This window comes from Plectropomus leopardus, chromosome 4 (genome assembly GCF_026936395.1).
Source record: "Plectropomus leopardus strain MGB_pleo_1.0 chromosome 4, ASM2693639v1, whole genome shotgun sequence".
Classification (NCBI taxonomy): Eukaryota; Metazoa; Chordata; class Actinopteri; order Perciformes; family Serranidae; genus Plectropomus; species Plectropomus leopardus.
This window is the reverse complement of record NC_142179.1, coordinates 37,163,090-37,186,485: the sequence shown is the minus strand read 5'-3', so window position 1 is coordinate 37,186,485 and position 23,396 is coordinate 37,163,090. Positions and strand designations below refer to the sequence as shown.

Genomic DNA, 23,396 nt, shown 5'->3' with positions numbered 1-23,396 from the left:
CAGTCATATTTCCCCCTCTAAGACCTGAACAATGACAAAGCTGATCTGCTGGTGTTGGTAATGAAAGCAGCAGCTGTGTCCTTTCAGCATGCAGTTCTTTGCAAACGGACTCTGCATAAGAAAGCTGAAGCTTAACAGTCCAGTCTCTGCCCCTGAAATGCTCATTAAGTCCCCCATAAATTTCTCCCTTGAGCTCGGTGCATGTTAACACCTTGGTACTAAAGATAATCTGCTGGGTTTACTTTACAGACTTTGGCAGTACACAAAGCCTCCAGTTTGTCTCGAGTAAATATTTGCTGCAGAACCACAATATGAGTGTAATATTCAGTTGGTGAGAAGGAGCTTGAGGAGACCAGGAAATGTGCTGCATCAGAAGTAAAACAAGTGTAAAATATTGAAGCCAGTTTTCAGTCTGATTTAAGGTGGATTTCTCCTTCCCTGTTTGCATGATCAGATGTAGAGGAGGATTTCTGCTCCACTCTCAGCAGTCAGGCTGTGACAGGCAGGCAGCAGGGGGGACAGGGTGTTGTAGAAGCCACATGTCTTGCCATTAAAATGCAGGGCCAGATGGAGTGCTGCCGTCTTGCCTGGGCTCAGCGTGCACACTGCTGTGGATTAACATAGCTCAGGTCTGACAGCTCCCTATAAAGAGTGACCCTGGCCTCTCCCTGGGCCACTTACACAACAACGCATTGTGCAAATTATACAGTATCCCAAACACTGTAGACCTTAGATAAACATGACAAGGACTCGTCATTTCAAACAGGACAGCGTGTCCCCACACTGAGACATTGTGCTCAACTCAAATAGCTAAAGGCTGAATACAAAGAACACAGGAAAAAGTAGTTTTACTTTATAATAACCATTAGGGACTGTTTGAATTTTACGCACTTTTCATTTTTGTTTTTTAGTTATTTTGGTTGTGTTTATGCACATGGCATACATTGCAGCAAGATAAAGCATTTGAGTGTAATCAGTGAATTTCCAGCTCAGATCCTACAATAAGTCTAAAATACACTGTGTGAACTAAATTGTTACATTCAGACTGTTAGACAAAAAAAGCTCCATTGAAACCCATTCGAAACTGACAAAGTTGATCCCACAGCCATCAAAGCAGAAAAAACATGAGTTGTATTATTTCTGGGTGTAATTCTGGGCTTTTGCCTTGGACTTTGTCATTTTGACTATTTTCCACCCAATGACGTCATTTTTAACATATTTGGCATATGAAGAAATTACATGCTATTTCCACTGGGTGCACTGTCACAATCAATGTTGCTGCTAATCACTGACATATCCCAGACTGTCAGCAGCAAATGAAAATCTACTTAGCATGTAGTATATTGAAAATAATTTGTTTTTTTGTGTTTTGAAAAGTGTATTTTGTGTGCAGAGTGATTTGAAGGTTTGTCATATCACAGTGGGCCCTAAGGGATAAAGAACGTAGTTCACAAAAACACAACTTATATGGTTTAATATTCATCTCTAAACCACAGTGCACCTGCTCTATAAAATTGTAGGATTCCCACAGATCCTTAAAGTCTTCAACTCATCAATATAAAAATAAGGCCTTAATTGGGATTAAAATGTCTTAAATCAGTCCTATAAAAGTCTTAAGGTGCTTAGACATGAGAAAAGGGATTTAATTACATTGTAAGATTTAAAAATAAATAGTAACATCTTTAAAAAATAACTAATTAAATGTTTCACACATTAAAGCCACACAAATCATAACAGCTGAACCAACAACACCAAGAATACTCCCCAACTAGCACCTCTTATTTGTTTTGTGTGACAATAAACATTGGAGCAAAGATGTTCCTAAATAATTGGTTTTGGATCATGTTTTTCAATTTTGGCTTTGGAAAAATTGGTCTTAAATTTCATTCTACATCTTCTAAATCTTACATTAAGAGGGTGATGAGCAACTACACAAAAAATGGTCTAAGAAAATGTAAAAAAAAACAAAAAAAAAACAACCCCCCCCCCAAAAAAATGACCCCAAGAAAGTGTTAAAAAAACTTGTTTTTTCCAGCCTAATTTTAAATATATAATTAACCCTTTAATACCTGGATCGACATCAGTTTTCTTGTGCTGCATTCAGATTCCTTTCGCAAGCTATCTGACCTTTGAAACCTGGGAAAATAGGTTCTTTTTCAAAATTATGTCAGAAAAAAAAACCATTTTCTTAGAACTCTCTTTTTTAACTTTCCCTTTCTTTTTTTTCATCTTCTTATTTTCTGTTTTTTTTTTTTTTTAACGTTTTACTAATTTCTTGCAATTTTTTCTGAAGTGGCTCAGGTTTCAAAGGGTGAATAGAATTATGAATATTGTTTTGTGGACATTTTTCCCTTGTTTTTTGATCATATCTAATTAACCCAGGAAAAAGCAAAACTGATGTCAATCCAAGCATTAAAGGGTTAATTTTGTCTTGTTTTACTCATAAAAGCCATAATTTATCAACAATAACATTTGGTATTTCTCATCCCTGGTCCATAATTTGGTTCAGGGAACCAGGCCAACCCCTCTTTAGCCAGCAGTGGGTCCTGTAATATGCAGTGTGGGGTTCACTGCAGTGACGGCCAGTGAGCTGATGAGTAACTGTTGTGTTGACACTGGGCTGACGTATGTTTGCAGACTCTTCCATGGCTTGTGGCTGAAACCACTGTAAAATATAAAGATGTACTTGGCAGCGTGTGGACAGGTTTAGTCACGTCTATATAACCTCAGTCTGTGATCATGGAGGCACCACAGACAGAAGCTCAACTACAAACAACACAGCAGTGGGAACATATTTACAATGATAACAATTCATGACTTTGTTGTTAGAATATGAAGTGTTTTATGTAAGCAATGAAAGAAAAACTCCTGACTTAGACTTAAAATCAGTCTTGTGTTACATAATTTTGATCCAAAGCAGCTTATTATAAGTGCATTCAACCATGTGGGTACAACCCAAAAATTGCAAGAATCATGCAGGTACATCAGCTTCATCAAATATGCTCAACTCCTTAAAGTGCTGGAAGAAATAAGAGACGGAGAAAGAGTTCATTCTTCTTCATGGGTCAAGGTGCAGTCTGAGCAGATTAGTTTTCATTAACTCTCAAATTGTGCAAATTGGGGTGTCTGGTGGCTCAGTGGGTAGAGCGGCACACCAAATACAGAGGTTGTATCCTCACCACTGCGGTTCAGTGTCGGCCTCGGCACTTTGCTGCATGTCGCTCTCTCTCGCTCTCCCCCTTTCACACTCAAACTGTACTGTTGATTACATGCAATAAAGCCCCCAAAAAATAAATAAATAAATAAAAAATGTGCAAAGTGAAATTGCAAATATAAAATATGCCTAACTTTTAATTGTTTATTTATTGTTTGTTTCATTAGAAAATCTAAGAGATCTTGCGGAACACGCCAGTAGGAGAGAGGGGGTGTTATGGGGGTTAGGTATCGCTGCACACTGCTTACATTGTACACCATATACCCCTGGGAAATTTCACTAAGGTGTAAAGATGTGACTAAATAGATACCACCTAAGTCTACATGGAACACATTTTCATTCAGATAACTTGAGGTGAGAGTTATTGCAACCCCACCTTTTTAAGGGCATCACTGGTCCTGATCTCAATGGGGAGCTTGCTCTCCACCATTGTGGACCTAGGACAGCAACAATATTTAACTTTAAAATTATTCCAATAAACAATATTATCACAGGCTAGTCCTGCGAGGTAATTAAAAAGTTTGGCTGTGACTGAGGTGCAGTCAGAGGAAGATGAGATATAAAAGAGAGAAGCCAACATGTCGCACCTGTTGTGTTTGTTTATGTGACAGCATAATACAAGCGGTCAGTCTGACACACATAATTAGATGATCACTACATGTGGACAAGCAACAGACAATTAGTAGATAGCCACGAAATGAAAAAACACAGTACTCTCTGTGAGGCAGTATATGGCATAAAATGTTAGATATTTGAATTGTCAATTTTTGTATTAAGCAGAAATATTTAAGTTTAACATTATTCCAATAAACAATATTATCACAAGCCAGTCCTGCGAGGTAATTAAAAAATTTGGCTGTGACTGTGCTAACGTGGACTTTCAAAAACAATGTTTGCAGCGGCAGTTTGCAGACCTGAAATTAAACATCAACCAAAGTCAAGTCAATGGAAAAAGTAAATACAACATTATTATGACATCACCTCTCCATCAGGGAAACAAAATGTGATTTTAAATAATTTTCATTTAAACAGCTTTTATAACTGATTAATGCTGCCATTTTTATGGAAAACACAATAACCACTTCATCATAATTTCATATTTGATAGATTGATAAATGTGTATACACATTAATGTTAATAGCATTTACTTTCTTTTCTCTCTCTGAACTCATCAAGCCTCTGACTTGGCTACATTTTTTGTATGTCTCCTCTCTTTATTTATTCTGCTGTACTGTGTCCTCTCTTTGCAAGAGTCCCCACATTATTCCTTGGTTATATAAAACGTTTTATGATAATAAGCAAGTGAAGTATGTAGTCATTATTATACCCTTTATTTAATTTCCTGAAGAATAAATAAACAGGAAATCATGAGCATTTAATCATGAGTTGGACATATAATGTGATTAGGTTGAGCACATGATCAGATGTTTCTTTGTACTTTATCAATGCTTTCTCTGAAAACCCGTGTCTTGAAAATGTTGCTGTGTCATGAAATTGATAAAACAGCAATATGTAGCTATCTACAAAAACCCTGATGAGGTGAAGGTGATGAATGCCATGTTACATAGAAGATTTTATACCATGCTATTAACCCTTAGGGCCCGCTTTAATATTACACTCATTCGTATCGCACTGTGCACAAAATGTGGTTTTTAGAATCAAGAAAATTTGAACCTTTTAAATGCCAGGTTTTTGTCATGGTGCCACTATGTTTTTAGATGAAAAAACAACAACACAAGAAATAAATTATTTTCAATATACAAAGTGCTAAGTAGTTTTTCTTTAAAATTGTCAGTCTAGGATATGTCAATGATAAGCAGCAACATTGATTTCTGTACATTATTATTTTTTGTGCGGTGTCAAATGCTCACACAACAAAAATACAAAATCTTCCCAAAATGTATGCCATATGCATGGTCATACAACTGATCAAAAAATGAAGAATGAAAAGCGTGTGCAATGTGCCAAACAGTCCTTAAGGGTTACTGCAGCTCTTGTGAAACAGTGAACTTTTGTTATATTTTTGGTATGAAATGGTGAAATTCACTTAATTAATATCATCCCAAATTAAAAGCTATAAACAGCACCTGTCGAAAAAATTTAAAATCCATACAGCTAGAATGATTTGCAGTGATCAACCTGAGATTAACTTTTTAAAAACAGAAAAGAAGAGAGTTATGTAACCAGCGTAACTCTGTTTGTGTTGATTGAAGCGCACAGTTCCAGGAAATGCCTCTCTAATCACCTGACCTTTGTTCTGTCCTCCAGGAGTGTGTCTGAACTGTGAGGGCAACACCCAGGGATCCAACTGTGAGGAGTGTAAGCCCGGCTTCTACCGCAGCCCTGAGACTGCCCTGACCGAGGCCTGTGCACCGTGCCCCTGCTCCAACTCCTCCTCCACCGGCAGCTGTCACACCGGTCAGTCCCTGCTGCTCACAACCACACACAACCTGATGATTGACATCTTAGAAAACATTTTCCACTGTTAAACATCACTGTAGCAGTGCTGCCAATATCTCATCGAGACATCATGACATCTACTTTTGGCCAGGTACAAAGTGATGAGAGGTGCAGTTAAAGGAAGATGAGATATAAAAGAGAGAAGCCAACATGTCGCACCTGTTGTGTTTGTTTATGTGACAGCATAATACAAGCGGTCAGTCTGACACACATAATTAGATGATCACTACATGTGGACAAGCAACAGACAATTAGTGGATAGCCACGAAATGAAAAAACAGTACTCTCTGTGAGGCAGTATATGGCATAAAATGTTAGATATTTCAATTGTCAATTTTTGTATTAAGAAAAAAAATACAATTAAATGTAATCCTCAAATCATACAACCCCATTCAAAGTAGTAATTATAATATTTATTCGGCCTGTGGCTCCCATACAAGAAGCTACAGGCTACAAAAAGACTAAAAACATGGCACAAGTGACATTTTTCAAAACAAGGTCAGGGAAACTTGGATTGCTTCGGATGAGCAGTATGGAGACATTTTGTTGTTTTATGTTTGTTTTTTTTTACTTTTGAATCCTGGTCACCATTTGCTTCAATTGTTTGGGAGATAAGCGCAACACCTTTTCCCCGTGAACCTCCAGCTGTGTTTTGTAGACTAAAAAAATTAACCGAATTTTCCATCAGCAGAGGGTGAGAAGAAAATGATAGAATTTTCATTTTGGGTGAACTGTCCCTTTAAGTGCTTTGTAGAAATTGAATTTTGAAAAACAGCTGTGCGCACAACTCTAAAAATCTTAGACAATGTGAAAAAAGGTCCTCCAGGTCCTTCCACGGTTGTGTGGAAGATCAGAAAAAAAGGAAGAAAAACAGCTTGGAATTGCAGATGATGGCTTTTGAGCTGAAACACGTCCATGTTTGTTCATTTTTACACATATTAAATGAATTAAATCTTCTATGAGTGCTTGTATTCTATAAATTTTAGTAGACATTGAAAACATTAAATGATAAAAATAATAGTTGACATTCTGACAGTTGCCAGGCAATCAGCAGAAAGTGGATGAAGTCAGTCTCAGCCAAGAATCCATTGGCACAAAATTTACTGTATAACAACAAATAAGTGTTTATTCACTGCGGTTTTGTGTGGATTAAACAAACAAGTGTTAATTAGTGAGCTTTTAAGGTGCTGGTAGGTGGATTTTGTTATCACTGGCCAGACCCAGGCCAGCTGTTTCTCCACTTTCAGTATTTGTGCTCAGATAAGTTGCTTGCTGTAGTTTTATTGAACAGAAGACTGTGAATCCAGCGTCAATGTTTTCATCAAACTCCCTGCCTGGAAGATAATGAGTGCATTTCAGTTGATCTTGAACTTTTCCTTTAATGTGTGTAAGTCCATAGTCTTATAGTCAGAGTCGTAAGACTTTGTGTCAGTGGTGGTTTGGTTAAACTCATTTGTTCAGAGTCAGCACTGAAGGCCCAACTCAATCCCACGGCGGACAGTGAACAAAACCAAAGTCTAAATTCAGTTCCATTAGTGAACTGAATGGCCTTTCTCACTTTTATCAACATGAATAGTTCATTAATCAACACATCTCTAGTGGGGTGGCACTGCAGGCAAAATCGTCTCCAAAATTCAGCCATTAGTTCCAGTCTCTCTTCATTTAGTCATGGAAAGAGGTGCATTTACATATCTGCCTCACGATCTGCATTGATTCTGCACTGACTGATTCTGCACGCTATCCCTTAATGTGACCAAACTCACTTTGACTTTCACAGTCTGTTGCATGTGTTTCCAAAAAGGCAGATAAAGTACATCTAGGCTGGCTCTGATTGCTGCTGTGCTCTCACCTCACACTGCATAGAGACAACATGTTTTATGCCCAGGGCTTTGTCTCTCATGCTACATACAGCTCCTTCTACACAAACCATTAAATGTTTGTTTAAAGAGGATCTACTATGCTTTACTGTGTTTCATGTCTTATATTTAGTGTTACATTGAGGGATATTCATATTAAACATTGCAAGATTTTCAAATAATGAGGTAAACATATGCAGAAGAAAAAAATAAAGCTTTCATCCCATTCTGAACACCCCACCAGAGAGAAAGGCATTTTTTTAAGTCTCTGTGTTCAGCTTCAAAGATTCAAATGATCAGTTGGAGACCCCTCAGTCAACTGATATTTATTTATTTATTTATTTATTTATTTATTTATTGTGCTAGTCAGCATGCTGTGCTGTGTGCGTTTTGGTCCCCAGATTTTGCTGTGAAATGAGTGCTCTTGACCATGCTACACTGAACATCCTGCAAAGCCTGTTCAAACTTTAAAACTTTAACTGAAAAAAAAAAAATCGTTGAATATTTGTATTTTACAGCCGAATCTGATACAGACTAACACAATAATTCATCTTTTTCTAACATCATGTATATGTACCAACTGATCAATCAGAGCAGACTGGGCTTTTTAAGGAGAGGGACCTCAGCATCTCAGACAGAGGGTGAATACAGGTGTTCAGACAGTATGAGTTTAATAAAGATTTATTTTTTTTTTGGCCAAAGCATGTAAACATATGCTATTATAAACCTTGAATACAAATAAGAACCTGAAAATCGGCATAATAGGTCCTCTTTAAAGTTTCTCTGTTCATTTACCAAGTAATATTTTTGTTGTGGTAATTCCAGGTCTGTAAAACTAGAGTGCTTTCAGTCTCTATTTCCAGAAAGTCTGGAATTATTGTTGACCTTCCCGTATGACCCTTTTCTGTCACCTCCAGGCTGCGGCTGCTCTACTTACACAACTCACCCAAAGGTCTCTGTAGGGTTCAGATCTGGGTTGAACTCCAGTTGTCATATTCCTAAACCCCTCCAGTTCTGCCTGAAATGTCATTTAAAACAGCTTAATGTGAGTCAAGAAAACTTTCCCCAAATTGGTAGACCATCCACCCTCGTGTGCTGTGTTAGGTAGGGTGGAGTCATCAAGTCATGTTACCGCCTGCCTCTGGCATGCTGTAACATTCACTAGAATGCATCAGAGCAGGCAGCATTTTTCAGATCTTATCTCTCCGTTCACCATGTTCCCTAAACCTCCAGCTCCCAACCCCTCTGCACATAACTCATTTACTGGACTGCTTGTCATTGTGGTTTCTGTAAAGCCACCAGCCTCAGATCATATTTACACACCAATTACATGTCTATACCCAAGGATAGCCCAGTTATCACGTAACCTGTTTAATGTGAATGTCAGAACTAGTAACCCAGTTAAGTTCATTAAGATTTCTTATTACTCCCATATTATATGGGCCACGCTGCCGCCGAAACCACTGCTTATTTTCATTATCATTCTACCTTTTTATAGACATAATACATTGAACAGAAATTTAAACGCCACACTTTTGTTTTTTATGCATTCAATACATGTGTTTCTCTCAAACTTTGGTCACAAATTTGTTAGCACTTCTCTTGTTGTAGGATTATCCATCCACTTGTGTGGCATATCAAGATGCTGAAACAGAATTATTACTACACCTTGAGATGTGTCTTTGGACAGTCACAACAAAAGGCCAATCTAAAATTTACAGTTTTATTTTAAAAAAGGACATTTATTAGGATTTTACAGGGCTAGTGTTACAAAAATGCATGTTTTGGTTACATATACCTCAGAATCAGGCCATATCTGGTGTGACACCATTTATCTCATGCAGTTTTACACTGTAGATAAGCCCATAAAATATCAAAAACTATTACCTAATTCTCATGCAATGAGAGGTGGAGCAGGTCCTCTGTTGATCAGAAGGTTGGTGGTTAAATCCCTGGTTTCTCCAAGTTCACATGTTGAAGTATTCTTTTACTACTGAACCGTGAGCTTTAAAACTGAGTAGCAGGTGGCACCTTGTATGGTAGCCTCGGCCACAAGTGTGTTCAATGTGTGTGTGAATGTATGTGTGAATGGGTGAATGTGGCTGGTGATATTAAACTGAGAAACGCAGCAAATTCTCACATTTGAAAAGATGAAAAAATAAAATGTTTGGCTTTTTTTTTATTATCAAGAGAGTTGCCAGTCATTTACCTGTTGACTAACTAGTTATTGTTTCAGCTTTAGGCCAAACCTTTTCATACTGTTTTGCAAGAAGACAGGACACCAAAGGAAACCAGGTGACACAAATGTATATTGTGTTACTTGGTTTATTTGTGCTAATGGGGTGATCGATCAAAATAGGATTAACTTAATTACAGTATGGCCCGGAGTCATGTTATGCCATCTTGTGTGTGTCATCAGACTTTGGTGGTGTGAGTTAGTCTGGCTCTAACATCACACCATGACACAGTGGCTTAGATCACAGCTTATCCACGTCAAACAGCTCCTCAAGCCTTTGTGCAAACTGCCAATTGAGAATTCCATTCAGCGTAGCATCACTGCCTTCACTCTCCTCAGCTTATCCTCATCACCTTGCCCTTCCTCTTCCTGAACCAATCATCCACAGCGTTGCCACGTCCTGACAACCCCCCCGTCGCCTGCATGGCAACACGTATAGATGCACTTAGGCTGTCAGGTTGTGTTTGCTGCTGCCAGGGGCTGCAGCAGAGGTTGTGCAACGTGGGAGGGAGAGGAAGGGACACGAACCAGGCTGAGCTGAGCTGGGACAGAACGAGCACAGCTGGGCCATTTCAGCTCTAGTCAGGCAGCAACAGACTGGGGGGATGGGCAGCATCACGGTCTGTGTTTCGACAGGAACACTGTACATAGAGCTGTGCCACAGAAGGAGCTATTAGAGATCTGCTCAGGATGGTGTCCGCAGAGAGCTGCTCTTATGTTAATAGTGTGTGTGGCTGTGGAGGATGTTTTAGACTAAACACCCGAGCTGGAGAGAAGCAGCCTCTGAGTAGAGGTTGCCCTGGCAACAGTGACAAATGAGAGGGATGCCATAGTGCAGTATCATGGCTTCACAGTGGAGGATAGATGCTTTCTAAATGTGCTGATGAGGCCTGTTGCAGGAAAAGGAATAACCCCTCATACTGACACACACACAGGAGCTCTGCACCAGTTCAGAATTTGGGTCACACATATTAAATCATCCGTGTATGATTGTGTCTTTACTCAGTGGTATAGGATGGCTGAGCTTGTTCAGTGTAGCCCGAGGTTCATCAAGTATTGTATTCGCTTTTTGTGTTTTTCACTTCATTTTTAAATTTTTTTAATTTGTGTTTTCGCTTGACTCCATAGGCAGCAAAGTGGAGGGCGATGATAAACGGGCAGGTCAGGTCCTCTGGCCTGTGCAGTGCAGCACGGCTCATGTTTCCTCATGGTTATATAACCCAACAGGCCGGTTGCCTTTGAACCCTCAGCAGAGGTTAAATCAAGCTTAACAGGAGCAGCCTGCACTGTGCTGGAACACAACACAGTCACATGACCTCACTAGATAGAGAGCAACATCTAGGCCATTGGAGGGCAGTTATCTGTGTCTAAATCATTCAACACTGAGAGCTGTGGTGCACTGATGACTGGGGGTCTAAATGAAGAGCATCAGTTAGTGTATAGAGCTGCAGATGATGCTACATAACAGGGACTGGTTTTATTCTTGTCATACTGAGGTAGTCCCACCTTCTTTTTTTTTTTAAAGGCCTGACACACCAAGCTGACAGTCTGCGGTTGGTCAATGTTGGGCTGTTGGTGAGTGTCCGTCGCCCTAGTCAATGCTATGTATTCTGCACAGTTAGCCCTCGTTGGCTTTTTTCCCACCCAGCATGTTAATTTGGCATTGGAGACAGCAGAGCCTGTCATTAATGAAATCACAGTAGGCTTGGGCGGTATGTATGTATGTATACCTTCATACCTTCCTGAAATTTCAGCGGGGTATACAGCATGCAACAGCATAAGTGTGCAGGGCTAATTGCGCAACTCACTTTCAGCTTTTCAGACTAATAAATACACCATAGAAACCCATAAAATGTTACTGAAAGTAATATTCTCAAACCTATTTTCATATTAAACAAAGAAGAAAAACTCTACACCTCTTGTATTCAACTTTCTCTTGGTTAACTCATTATAAGACACACTTCATTCAAACAGAAACAAAATAAAACTCACTCAAACTTTCTTGGTTACTCTTGCTAGTAATCTAGTTAGTAAGTCCACTGTTCCAACAATCACCAGTTCCAGTTTGATTAAAATAAGTCCTTAATTCACCAAGTCAGATGTCAAAAACATGCTGTTACTCCCCACCGTCTCTCTCTGCCTACTGGCCACCGGCTGTTTACAGTCCTGTAACTTCTCCCTCCATACCTAGATGTCACTGCGTCTTTCAGCTCAGCTGCCTGCTCAATCAGTAGAGACAGGACACTGAATTCTGGTGGTGCATGTTGTGCACTACATACAATTAGTTGAATAGAAAGAGGAATGCTTGTATTTATAATGGTAACATACCTTTGGGGTTTCTAAATACCCTGTTATACCATAATGCCACCCAAGCCTAATCACAAGGCTCCTTCGAGATGAACTGAACCTCGCCTGAAAAGTGGACGAGATCAGGTGGCTGCAGCAGAGGGCGGCAGTTTTCCAACAGTTCCTGTTAGATCTGATGCCAAATTTAAAAAATGTTTTCAGGCCCATTTATGAGCTCCTTCACAGTCTCCAGTGACAATGTCAGTTAATGTGCTAACTGGAACTAGAATCAAGACAGTCTTCCGGTTTCCCTTTTTGGATGACAATTACAGACAACTGCTCTCTGTTGGTGTGGAGTTATTTTCTCTCATGCAGGCGCAGATATGTTGGTTGGGTGTCAGTTGTAGTTTTTGCAGTGTGTTCATGTGCAACTTTTTGGCCAAGACACAGGCACTGTGATGTAATGCTTTGGTTTGGTGTGTCTGGGCCTTTAGGGCTAACTCCAGACAGGCTTCTCTCTCAAGCAGGGCTCGAGGAGGGGGCCTCGACAGTTCCCCTAATTAAGCGAGGTGAAGGGAGGTGTCTATGTCTTGTTTAGCTGCTTGGCTGGAAAGCAGTTTTCGAGTTAGTTGAGGTGGTTTGGGCATCTGGAACGCCACCCCGTGGAGGTATTTTGGGTCTGTCCCAATGGGAGGGGACCTCAGGGCAGACCTGAAATATGCTGGGAGGATTACATGTCCCATCTGGCCTGGGAACACCTTGAGATCCCCCTGGAGATGCTTGAGGACATGACTGGGGAGAGAGGCATCTGGTCTCTTATCTGGATGGATGCCTTCATTTTCACTTAAACTTTTAAATTCTACATTTGTAATCAAAACAGGAGATGTTATTAATGGTATCAGAGCTTAGAATTTAGAATTCAATATAACTGATGATAGAATAGTTACAACATCAATTGCAGATTGCCTTCGTCTTAAAACTGCCTACCACCCTTTGATGACTGGGTGTTTGCCAAACATTTCTACATACCTCAAGTTTGTAGAGACCTGTTACTTGTGTAATAAAGATTGAGCTAAAAGAGGTTTCCCCTTGGGGGCACAGTGCTGCTGACGGTAGTGTAGTTTTACTGTAGTTCCTGTTTGACAGGCGAGGAGGCGTTGTGGCATCATGTTACAACAAACTGGAGGTTGCAGGAGAAAGCTGACCCTTAGAAACTACATGCATGTGTTGCTGATGAAGCACGGTGGTTGTCACCAGGAACTGAGATCAGTCAAACTTCATCTGAGCCCTTGAAAACTAGAACCTTACTGAGGCATGAGTACATTCAAGGTACTAAAAAAAAAAAAGCCTCTTTATCAGCTCCAGTGGTGCTCCTTGTCATTGATTATAAAATCATTGATTTCTGGATGAATATTAAACAGCATTCTTTTGAAATATATTCCCTACAAGGGCGTAACCATAGTGTCAACACTGGGGCAGACCAAATGTTGGGGGTCACTTTTTTTTTTTCTTCAACCTATTTTTTATTTTTTATTTTAAATAAATGATAAATGAATTCATCATGTGATACAGTCAGTCTATCATGACAAAGACAATAACAGATACAAGAAGAAACGAGAAAAATATACCTACACCTTTTTTATGTTCCTTCACCCTAACCTGCCCCTTTCCCATGAGCCTTTCTCTAACTTCCAATATACATGTACAAAGTTTCTCACACATGAATTTTTGATTTAAAAAAATTTAAAAGTATGAATACAAATATCATATTTCTATCTAAGCTGAGTGCCTCCTCTCTGCCCTCAAGCATAACATGTCCTGCACCATTTATCCCAGCAACAGAGAGCTCCACAGATAACATCTCAACTAAGGAATAAATCTACTGTTGAGAAAAAAATCTGAATTTTAAAACTCATTTCCTACATGTAGCATACATGCATGTAATATCTCTAAAGCAAGTATGGCTATATAGTATACTGTACTATATAAATGTGCAATAAATGAAAGCTACTACTTTCTACAGAAATTATACAGCGCCTTCCTGTCCTGGGCCGTGCACGAACCATGCCAGTTTGTGATGTTTCCAGTCAGTATGCTTTCTATAGCTCCTCTGTAGAAGTTAACCAGGATCTTGCTCTGAAATTTAGCCTTCCTAAGTTTCCGTAGGAAGTAGAGCCTTTTCTGTGCTTTTTAACCTGGGTGGTGATGTGTGATGACCAAGATAGGTTCCAAGGAATTTGTAGAATATGTGCTTTAATTTCTACCCATCTGTTAGTCTACTCACTTTTCAAATAATACTTGAGTGTTGCAGTTATGATCCCACATTAAAAAAACCCTAATTCTATCTGCGTGAATGCCTTGCTCACTGAGTATTAGGTAAGGTGAGGTAAAACAGCAGTGTGTGTGTGTCCACTGAGACAGGAGTAAAACAGCACTGTGCACAGACCCAGAGATCATGGCTAACTCCAAAATCAATATACTGTTATCTTGAGCCACCTAGTGGTGCAGTCAGTGTGAGCGCTGGGCTTCTGGAACAAGATAGCATGCATGTTCAGACAAAATGATAGAATTGAACATTTAAACTGCCTTTTATAAAATGGAATAAGTAATTTTATGGTTTGTATTTGTGATAAATAATATCATTGATTTCTTTTATTTTCATGTAATGCACACAATGTGCCCAGCCCTCATGGGTTTATAATACACCCAAATTCCAGTTGCAGCAGTCAAATAATTCATTGCATTTTATTTCATTATTTCATTTGATTCTTTTATTAGTGCTATTATTTCTGTGTTTACTACTAATATCCTTTGAATTGTATAAACTCTTATTGCTGTGGGTTGTGATTATTATTTTTGTTTTGTAATTTGTTTCTGTCTTGTTTAATTCAGCTTTAAATGTTGTCAGGTCTTAGTTGGGCAGTATTGTTTGCTATGGTCATGTTTTCTCTGAAAAAAAAAAAAAAACCTCCCTCTGCTTTGCCTTGATGTCTAAGCACTTTATAACTTTATATACTCTGTTTTTAAAGATACCATATAAATAAAGTTGTTATATTTATTATTACCTGTCCCTTTCAGACTGTCTGAGGTCTGGTGGTTCTGCTGGCCTTGTAGCTCCATCATTAGTAATGGTTCAGGCAGTGATGTGTGTCTTTGTGTGTTCCTATGCAGATCCCAGTGGCTCCCCAGTGTGTGACCAGTGCCTTCCACGGTACGGCGGCCCACACTGTGACAAGTGTAGCGCCGGCTTCTACAAAGTGTCTGGGGTTTGTGCTCCGTGTGAGTGCAGCGGGAATGCAGACCCTCAGGACCCCGCCCTCTGCCACCCTGACACCGGCCACTGCCTCCGCTGCATCAACAACACCAGCGGGCCCCAGTGCCAGCTTTGTGCGCTGGGCTTCATCGGGGACGCCCGGGCTCATAACTGCACCCGTCCAAGTAAGAGCAGAACACAGCACAGTGCCTGTATAGTGTCAAACATAGTATGAGCTTATTACGTACTTCATATGTACAAAAACCTTTTATTTCCTTTGTGATAAAATACAACTACCTGAATATGGAGATACCTTTCTTTATGCACTTAACCCTTTGAAATCTGGACTGACATCAGTTTTCTTCTGTCACATTTAGGCACTTTTCACATATTTTGACCCTTTCTGGCTGAGCAAATTGTTTTTATTTTTTTCAATTTTTTTTTTCAAAGGCAAAGGCAGGAGCAGAAATGACCAACTTGGCAAGAAATGTCCAAAAAAGTCCAAAAAATTAGTAAAAAAGAGTGGATTATCAGAACAAACGTAGGGGGAAATATACAGACGACTATATTTCAAGTAATAATAATTTTATATTTCAAACTGTTACAGCAAAAAAAAAAAAAAAGAAATATAAAATATTTTTTTCAGCACATTTTAGGCCGTATATGTTTTTGTTACTTTTTGTTGCTTATTTTCAGGTAATTTTCTATAACTTTTTACTTATGTTTTGCTAACTTTTGAGCCAAGCCTCTTTTTGCCTTCTCCCCATGTCTTTGGAAGCAATCAAATCACTTTCTTGGGTGATAAAGGTTTGAGAGCACAACTTTACAGAAAACAACAAAAAATAGGGTACCAAACCATCCACACTGCAAACAAATATTGTTGATTTAAAAATGTATTTTTGTGTAATTATGAGTAGTTACGTACGTGTATGTATTTATAAAATTTTAAAACTTTTGTACGTGAATCCTAAATGTTTTTTTTTTTTTGTGTATCCAAAATGTTTGTTTGCACACCCAAAAGTTCTGTCACCCTGAACCAATAGTGAAATGTCCTTTTGGATGAACAAAAAAACCCTGTTTTGATTTTCAGAAATGAATGGATGCCCCAAAAACACTTTTGGATTTGAAAACACAAGTTCTAATTTGACAATACTTTTTTATGTTTTTTATCACAAATGTATTTTCCTTGGGGAAAAAAAACATATTTTGATTGCAGAGTCAATACTTTTGCTCTCTCAAATCTATTTTTTGATTTCAGTGTGTTAATTTCTGTTCCCGACCCTTTACTATTGTATTACATAAGAAAGAAAGAAAAGGTATCTCATACCTGATGATCATTATTGAAAGCAGTTAAAAGAAGGAAGTGTGCTGAATTTCTAAAAAGTCATAGACCTTTTTCCCAGCAGACTATATCTACTACATCACTCACTGCAAAGCCAGACTCCAGTTTAAAAAACCCGTGATTTAACATCGCTGAACACAGGACAACACACAAATACTTTGAATATAGCGTACACTTACACGGACGGTTTTAGGTAGACATTTTTTTAAGTGGCTGCTGACCCCTTCACAGCAGTACATTGCTTAGCTTCCATGTCAGACTCCAGCCTGCTCCTCCACACCAAGGGTGTGCTCACTGACATCTACTGTGTGTAATAGTATAATATTTCACTCGTTTCGCTCTGCACACAAAATGCGCTTTTCAGAATCAGATTTAAAAAAAAACATTTAAAAAAATAATAAAAAAATAATAATATAAAAATATTGTTTTCTACTTTTATTTAGTTAGTTATTTAGCCAACATCAGTCCTAATCTTAAATATCAAATATCAATTCATTTTCAGAATGAATTATTTTCAATATACTACATGCTGAGTAGATTTTTTGGGGGATTTTTACAGCCTGGGATAAGTCAATGATTAGCAGCAACAATGATCTTTATACATTATTATTTTTTGTGCAGTATCAAACACTCACACTCATACTGCTCTGCACACAAAATGAGCTTTTCAAAATCAGGTTATAAAAATATTTTACATTTATATGATTTTGTACTTTCATTGAGTTTATTTATTTAACCAAGAATTTAAAAACAAAAAACAGAATTATTTTCAATATGCTAAATGCTAAGCAGATTTCTTTCTGATATTAACAGCCTGGGATATGATGAGCACATTTATTGTGACAGTGCACCTAGTGGAAATAGCACGTATTTTATTCATATGCCAAATATGATTTTTTTTAAAAAAGATGTCATCAGTTGGAAAATAGTAAAAATTACAAATTCCAACACAAAAGAAATAATATAATGCATGTTTTTATGCTTTGATGGGTGTGGGATCAAAAATGTCAGTTTGAATGGGTTTCAATTGAGCATTTATTTTGCAATTATCAGTGTGAATGTTACAGTTTAGTTTCCAGTGTATTTTAGACTTGTTGTAGGATCTGAGCTGGAAAATTCCAAGATTTAACAAAAATATTGACAAAATGTATGCCATATGCATGAACACAGCCAAAATTATCAAAAAATGAGGAATGTAAAGCGCGTAAAATGCACAAAGGGTCTAGTACTTCATACAACGCATGCAACATTTGGAAAGATCTGATCCATCCCTTTAAAAGCTTTGAAATGTTTCAAAAAATGAAAGCAGCAAGTGTGTCTGCACTCATAGGTCGTTATGACCTTTTACCACAAGGTGTCACCAGTTACTTTGACTATATGTCAATAAACTAAGTCTGAACCAGCATCCTGTTACTTATGACAGGCTTTCATTATATTGCACAGTTTAACAATTTCGTGATATAAAATCTTCATCATCATCATCATCATCATCATCATCATCATCATCATCATTATCATCATCATCACTTATTTTATTTAAAGCCTCGGAAAACCCTCATTTTTAATGGTGCAGAGGTACATACAACAAACATCAAGACAGAAAAATACCAGGCAATATAAAAATTAACTAATTATGACAATAATAATAATTATTATTAAATAAATAGAATTAATGAAAAAATAAACAATAAATTCTAAAAACATTGTAAAATGCAAAGGTACATACAACAAACAAATATCAAGACAGAAAATAATAATAATTATAATTATAATTATAATTATAATAATAATGATTATTATTATTATTATTATTATTATTATTATAAATAAGTAAATAAATAGAATGACTGAAAAAAATAAACAAATAAATGTAAAAACCTTGTAAAATGCAGAGGTGGACCTTCTACCTCTTCTTCTACATATAACAAACAATTATCAAAGTAGAAAAATACAAGGCTGTTATAATATCTTAAAAATATTCACAAATATTTTCTATGCTGCTCTCTCCTTAGCCTCCCGGCTCCTTCCCACACCAGCAGAAACAACCTCAACAGAGGCCCCCACATCGACCTCCCCCTCCCCGACCACCACCACCAGCACCACTTTGACCTCGGCCACGGCCAGAGGTGTCCCAGCTTCCACGTCCAGCAACAACACGAGCACTGCACTGAGCACCGCTGCCACCACGCAGGCGCTGCTGACCAGCCTGAGCAGCCCCACCGACAACACCACCGCCGCCCTGACCGAGGTCTCCTGGACGCAGTTTAACATCATCATCCTAGCCGTCATCATCCTGGTGGTGCTGCTGCTGCTGGGCTTCGTGGGAGGCGTGTACACGTACAGGGAGTACCAGAACCGCAAGCTCAACGCGCCCTTCTGGACAATTGAACTGAAAGAGGACAACATCAGTTTCAGCAGCTACCACGACAGCATCCCCAACGCTGACGTGTCGGGCTTACTGGAGGACGAGGCCAACGAGGTGGCGCCCAATGGCCAGCTAGCACTCACCACGCAGGGCAACTGCTACAAGGCTTAGCACGTCATCCATCCACAAACTGGACACCTAGATTTACAGATAACACAAAGCTGCTGGAAATCCAAAGCTCCTTCATGTATGACTGCTTGTTCCCCTGCTGCTCTGCGCCACGTCACACACAGTGACCACAAGAAGACCTGATCAAAGAGACGCAGATGAAACTTTTTCCCTTTTTTGATATGATTTTATGAGGAATGGGTGATCAGTCAAAGTGTCCAAAGAACAAAGTGTTTGGTTTGAGCTGTGCCTGCGCAGGGTACTGTGGTGCACATAGTTAAGTCAGTAACACGGCGTCAGACAGGTGCAGAGCATTCATCGTATGGCTGAAACTCTGACACTGCTTCGAGAACTTACAGGAGCCTAGCATTTCAGATATTTTTTAAAAAAGGACTTTTGACTGTTTTAAGTTATAACTGGATCCCTTGATCGGTGATCTCGATAAACTGAGACAATGATTGTTATTTAATGAATTTTTATTCAGTTCTTATTTATTGTTTGACGTTTCATTCTCGGGAGAAATGCTGCACATGTATGGTGTGTTTTTTTCATGGTGTTTTATCTTTCGTGCTGTTGAATGGTACTTTTAAATCAGCCAATATGTTTTCATGTATAGTTTGTGTGTTTTTGGAGAGAATCCTAGGGGAAGACGAAGGGTGCTGGCACAAGCATTTGGAATGACCTCATCTTTTGTTTATAGCTTCCTGTCTTTTGTTTAAGTGTGCCAGCGCGCCTGAAGTATCTAAGAGGAGTGTTTCTTTGAGAGAAACAATAGGTACCGTTTATAAACTCGCACCACATAGCACTACTGCACAGTAGTGACTTCTACTGGACTCTTATAAAACCGCCACTTGTAATCTAATCTTCTCTTTGCTGCCTACCTCAGCAAAAGTTGATCAAACCATTTGAAAAATGTGTCACATTTATGTGGAGGTTGGGCGCTGTGACTCACATGATAAGACCGTTAAAACATCAACAGTATTGTAGTGTTGATACTGTTGTTATGGAGTTGAAACCAGCCTGCACACAGTGACATACCTGACGGTCTTTGTTATCACCTGCAATTAAGTTGCATCAGCTAAAGCAGCTGTAAAATCGATAAAAGCTTCACACGTGATCCCAGACGTGTTTCCTGTGTTGTTTAGGCAACCATTGGTTGGGTGCACTTCATTTTACCACGGTGAATGAGTAATTATGGAACTAACTCCTCAGGTACTGGCTCTTTCCCTAATGTGATCACTGTAAATATGATTATTGTACAGATGACTGTGAATAGTAGCACTATTATTGTACAGGTAGAATACTGTGTGTACACTGTCACTCAACAAGCTCCCGACCGTTCACTCTGCAGGGTGTGATGTTGCGGTCAGCCCACAGCTTTTTGTATTTTTATTTTTATTTGGTATTCTCAAGTGGACTTTGCCATATACGCAGCTGCGGGACACAAATGCACCACCCAAAACAAAGATACAAATTATGTACATAATTCCCCCAAAAATCAGAGCTCAAGTCTCGAATAAAAATGGGTTTAACTGTTGTGTTTGTGTGTCTCGCGTCCCTAGAATTTAAGGGAATTTAGGTATGTCCGAGTGTTAAACTGATTTTTAAAGGTCCAGTGTGCAGCATTTAGGGGAATATATTGACAGAAATGAATATACTATAATAAGTAAATTTTCTTCAGTGTGTAATCACCTGAAAATAAGAATCATGTTTTTGTTACCTTAGAATGAGCCATTTATATTTACATCGGGAGCAGGTCTCTGTCTTAGGAAATTGCCATACTGCACCATATTATTTCAAACACTGGCTCTAGATAGTGACATTTGTATTTTTGCATTTTTGTTCATTGGCTCTCCACAACAAGTAGCGTTGGAAAAACACTTGGTAAGAAATGTTCCACAAATTTCAAGAAATTAGTAGATTCAGAAAATAATTTTTTTCAAATGTTAGGGAAAAAAGAAAAAACCCCAAACGGTGTATTTGTAATTATCCTAATTAAATATTTTTAATTGTTGCACAATACTTTAATTTTAAGGACTTTTCCAGCTTAGTTCCTTGTTTCTTTCTTTCTTTTTAGTTTTTTTTAACCAGTTTCCTGCTAATTTTTCAATCTTTTCTTCTTTTGTAGCTTATTGCCTTCTTCCCATATTTTAGCAAGAAATCATGCCAATTTGCTCAGGTTTTAGAGAATTAAATCATCTGATCCATTTTTATCCACAGGAAGAGAACTCTGGATAAATTGGCTCCCAGTAAAAAAACAAGCCCTGCACATCAGAATCTAAAGTAACCAGAGAAAAAAGGTGAGCACACATTGGCAGCTGCTAGGCTAGCTGCCTGTGTCTGACATGCCAATCAGCGTGGAAGAAATACTGATTTGTAAATTAAAGCTGCTTTATTAAGTGTTTTACTAGTTTGAACAGTTCACTGGCCCTCGGTTGGCTTTAGAGAGGCAAAAAAACCCTTGTGAAAAATGAAGTTCCCATTAGAAACCTCCTGAACAATGAACACCGAAGGAATTCTAACATAAATTTAATCTGCAATTTTTACCATTAGATGCCGCCAAATCACCTTAAATCTGACACCCTGTACCTTTAAGGTGAGTGCAGTGACACTTCCCCTGAATGCGTCAACACAACCATTCAGTGTCAAACTATGTCCATTCATCATTCTGCACAGTGAAGCTCAAACATTCAAGTATCAATAAGCGAAACACATTTTAATTAAGTCATTATGTATTGATTGTTCTGCCTCACCAACACTAAGTCTGCAGATTCCGAAAATCTCCCCTGTTGCCCCTCTCCTGTTTTATCCTCCAAAACAAGACTGGCACTCACTGCAGCAGGCTCACCTCTCTGCAGCGGTCTGGCTTTCACCCTGCTCATCTACCACGTTGCGGCTGCAGGCTCTCCACATGACTGTGATGCTACCCCTACTTTCACTCTGACGTCTAGCCTTTCAGCCAGCTACAGTCTGTTTCATCCACTGACTGAAGTCAGCCAGTCTACAGACTGGTGACACACACTATTTGTTGTTACCATGTATCTATGTGTTTTACGGTGTTCTTTTTAATACTGAAGCACTTTCTGTTTCCAAATTGGTCGAAATACATACATGTGATAAAAGGCAATGAGCAACTTGCTAATAAATGTTCCACAAACGGCAAGACATTTGAAGATTTAGAATATATACAAAAGGTGTGGGGAAATGTCCTGGGGAAAAAAAGCAAAAAATAGGGAAAAACTATAAAATTATCATAATTACATATTTAAAATGATGTTTTAAATATAATTTTAAATGTTCTGGACCACCATCCGGTGTCTCAGGAGGGGGAAGCGGTGCTCTGTCAACACTGTGTATGGTGGGGACGGTGCCCTACTGACCTAGACTCAGGACGTTGTGGACCGGAGGAAGGAATACTTCAAAGACCTCCTCAATCCCACCGACACACCTTCCGGTGAGGTAGCAGGGCCTGGGGACTCGGGGTGGGCTCTTCCATCTCTGAGGCTGAGGTTGCCCAGGTGGTCAAAAAGCTCCTCAGTGGCAGGGCCCCTGGGTGGATGAGATCTGCCCGGAGTTCCTTAAGGCCCTGGATGTTGTGGGGCTGTCATAGTTGACATGACTCTGCAATATTGCGTGGACATCTGGGGCAGTGCCTCTTGACCGGCAGACCGGGGTGGTGGCTCCTCTTTTTAAGAAGGGGGACCGGAGGGTGTGTTCCAGCTACAGGGGGATCACAATGTGGTTTTTCGTCCTGTTCGTGGAACTGTGGACCAGCTCTGGACCCTTGGCAGGATCCTTGAGGGTGGATGGGAGTTTGCCCAACCAGTCCACATGTGCTTTGTGGACTTGGAGAAGGCATTCGACTGTGTCCCTTGGGGAGTCCTGTGGGGGGTTCTCCAGGAGTATGGGGTACCTTCAGCTCTCACTGGATCGGTTCACAGCCTAGTGTGTGATGGCCGGGATGAGAATCAGTCCCTCCACATCCGAGGCCATGGTTCTCAGCCGGAAAAGGATGGAGTGCCCTCTCCAGATCGAGGAAGAGATCCTGCCCCAAGTGGAGGAGTTGAAGTACCTCGGGATCTTGTTCACAAGTGAGGGAAGGATGGAGCGGGAGATCGACATGGATCGGTGCAGCGTCTGCAGTAATGTGGACTCTGCACCGATCTGTCGTGGTGAAGAGGGAGCTGAGCCGAAAAGGCAAAGCTCTCGATTTACC

General features: G+C 39.3%; 1 protein-coding gene across 1 annotated transcript in view; it reads left to right on the top strand.

Moving 5' to 3' along the window:
• Window positions 1-20,717, top strand: part of LOC121944912 (multiple epidermal growth factor-like domains protein 9) — a 51,193-nt gene extending 30,476 nt beyond the window's left edge. Inside the window, exons 4-6 of the mRNA XM_042488864.2 lie at window positions 5,483-5,632; window positions 15,224-15,490; window positions 18,660-20,717. Coding sequence (XP_042344798.2) covers window positions 5,483-5,632; window positions 15,224-15,490; window positions 18,660-19,183 — 941 coding nt within the window. The 3' untranslated portion in view covers window positions 19,184-20,717. The remainder of the gene's footprint in view (window positions 1-5,482; window positions 5,633-15,223; window positions 15,491-18,659) is intronic.
• The last annotated feature ends 2,679 nt before the right edge of the window (window positions 20,718-23,396 follow it).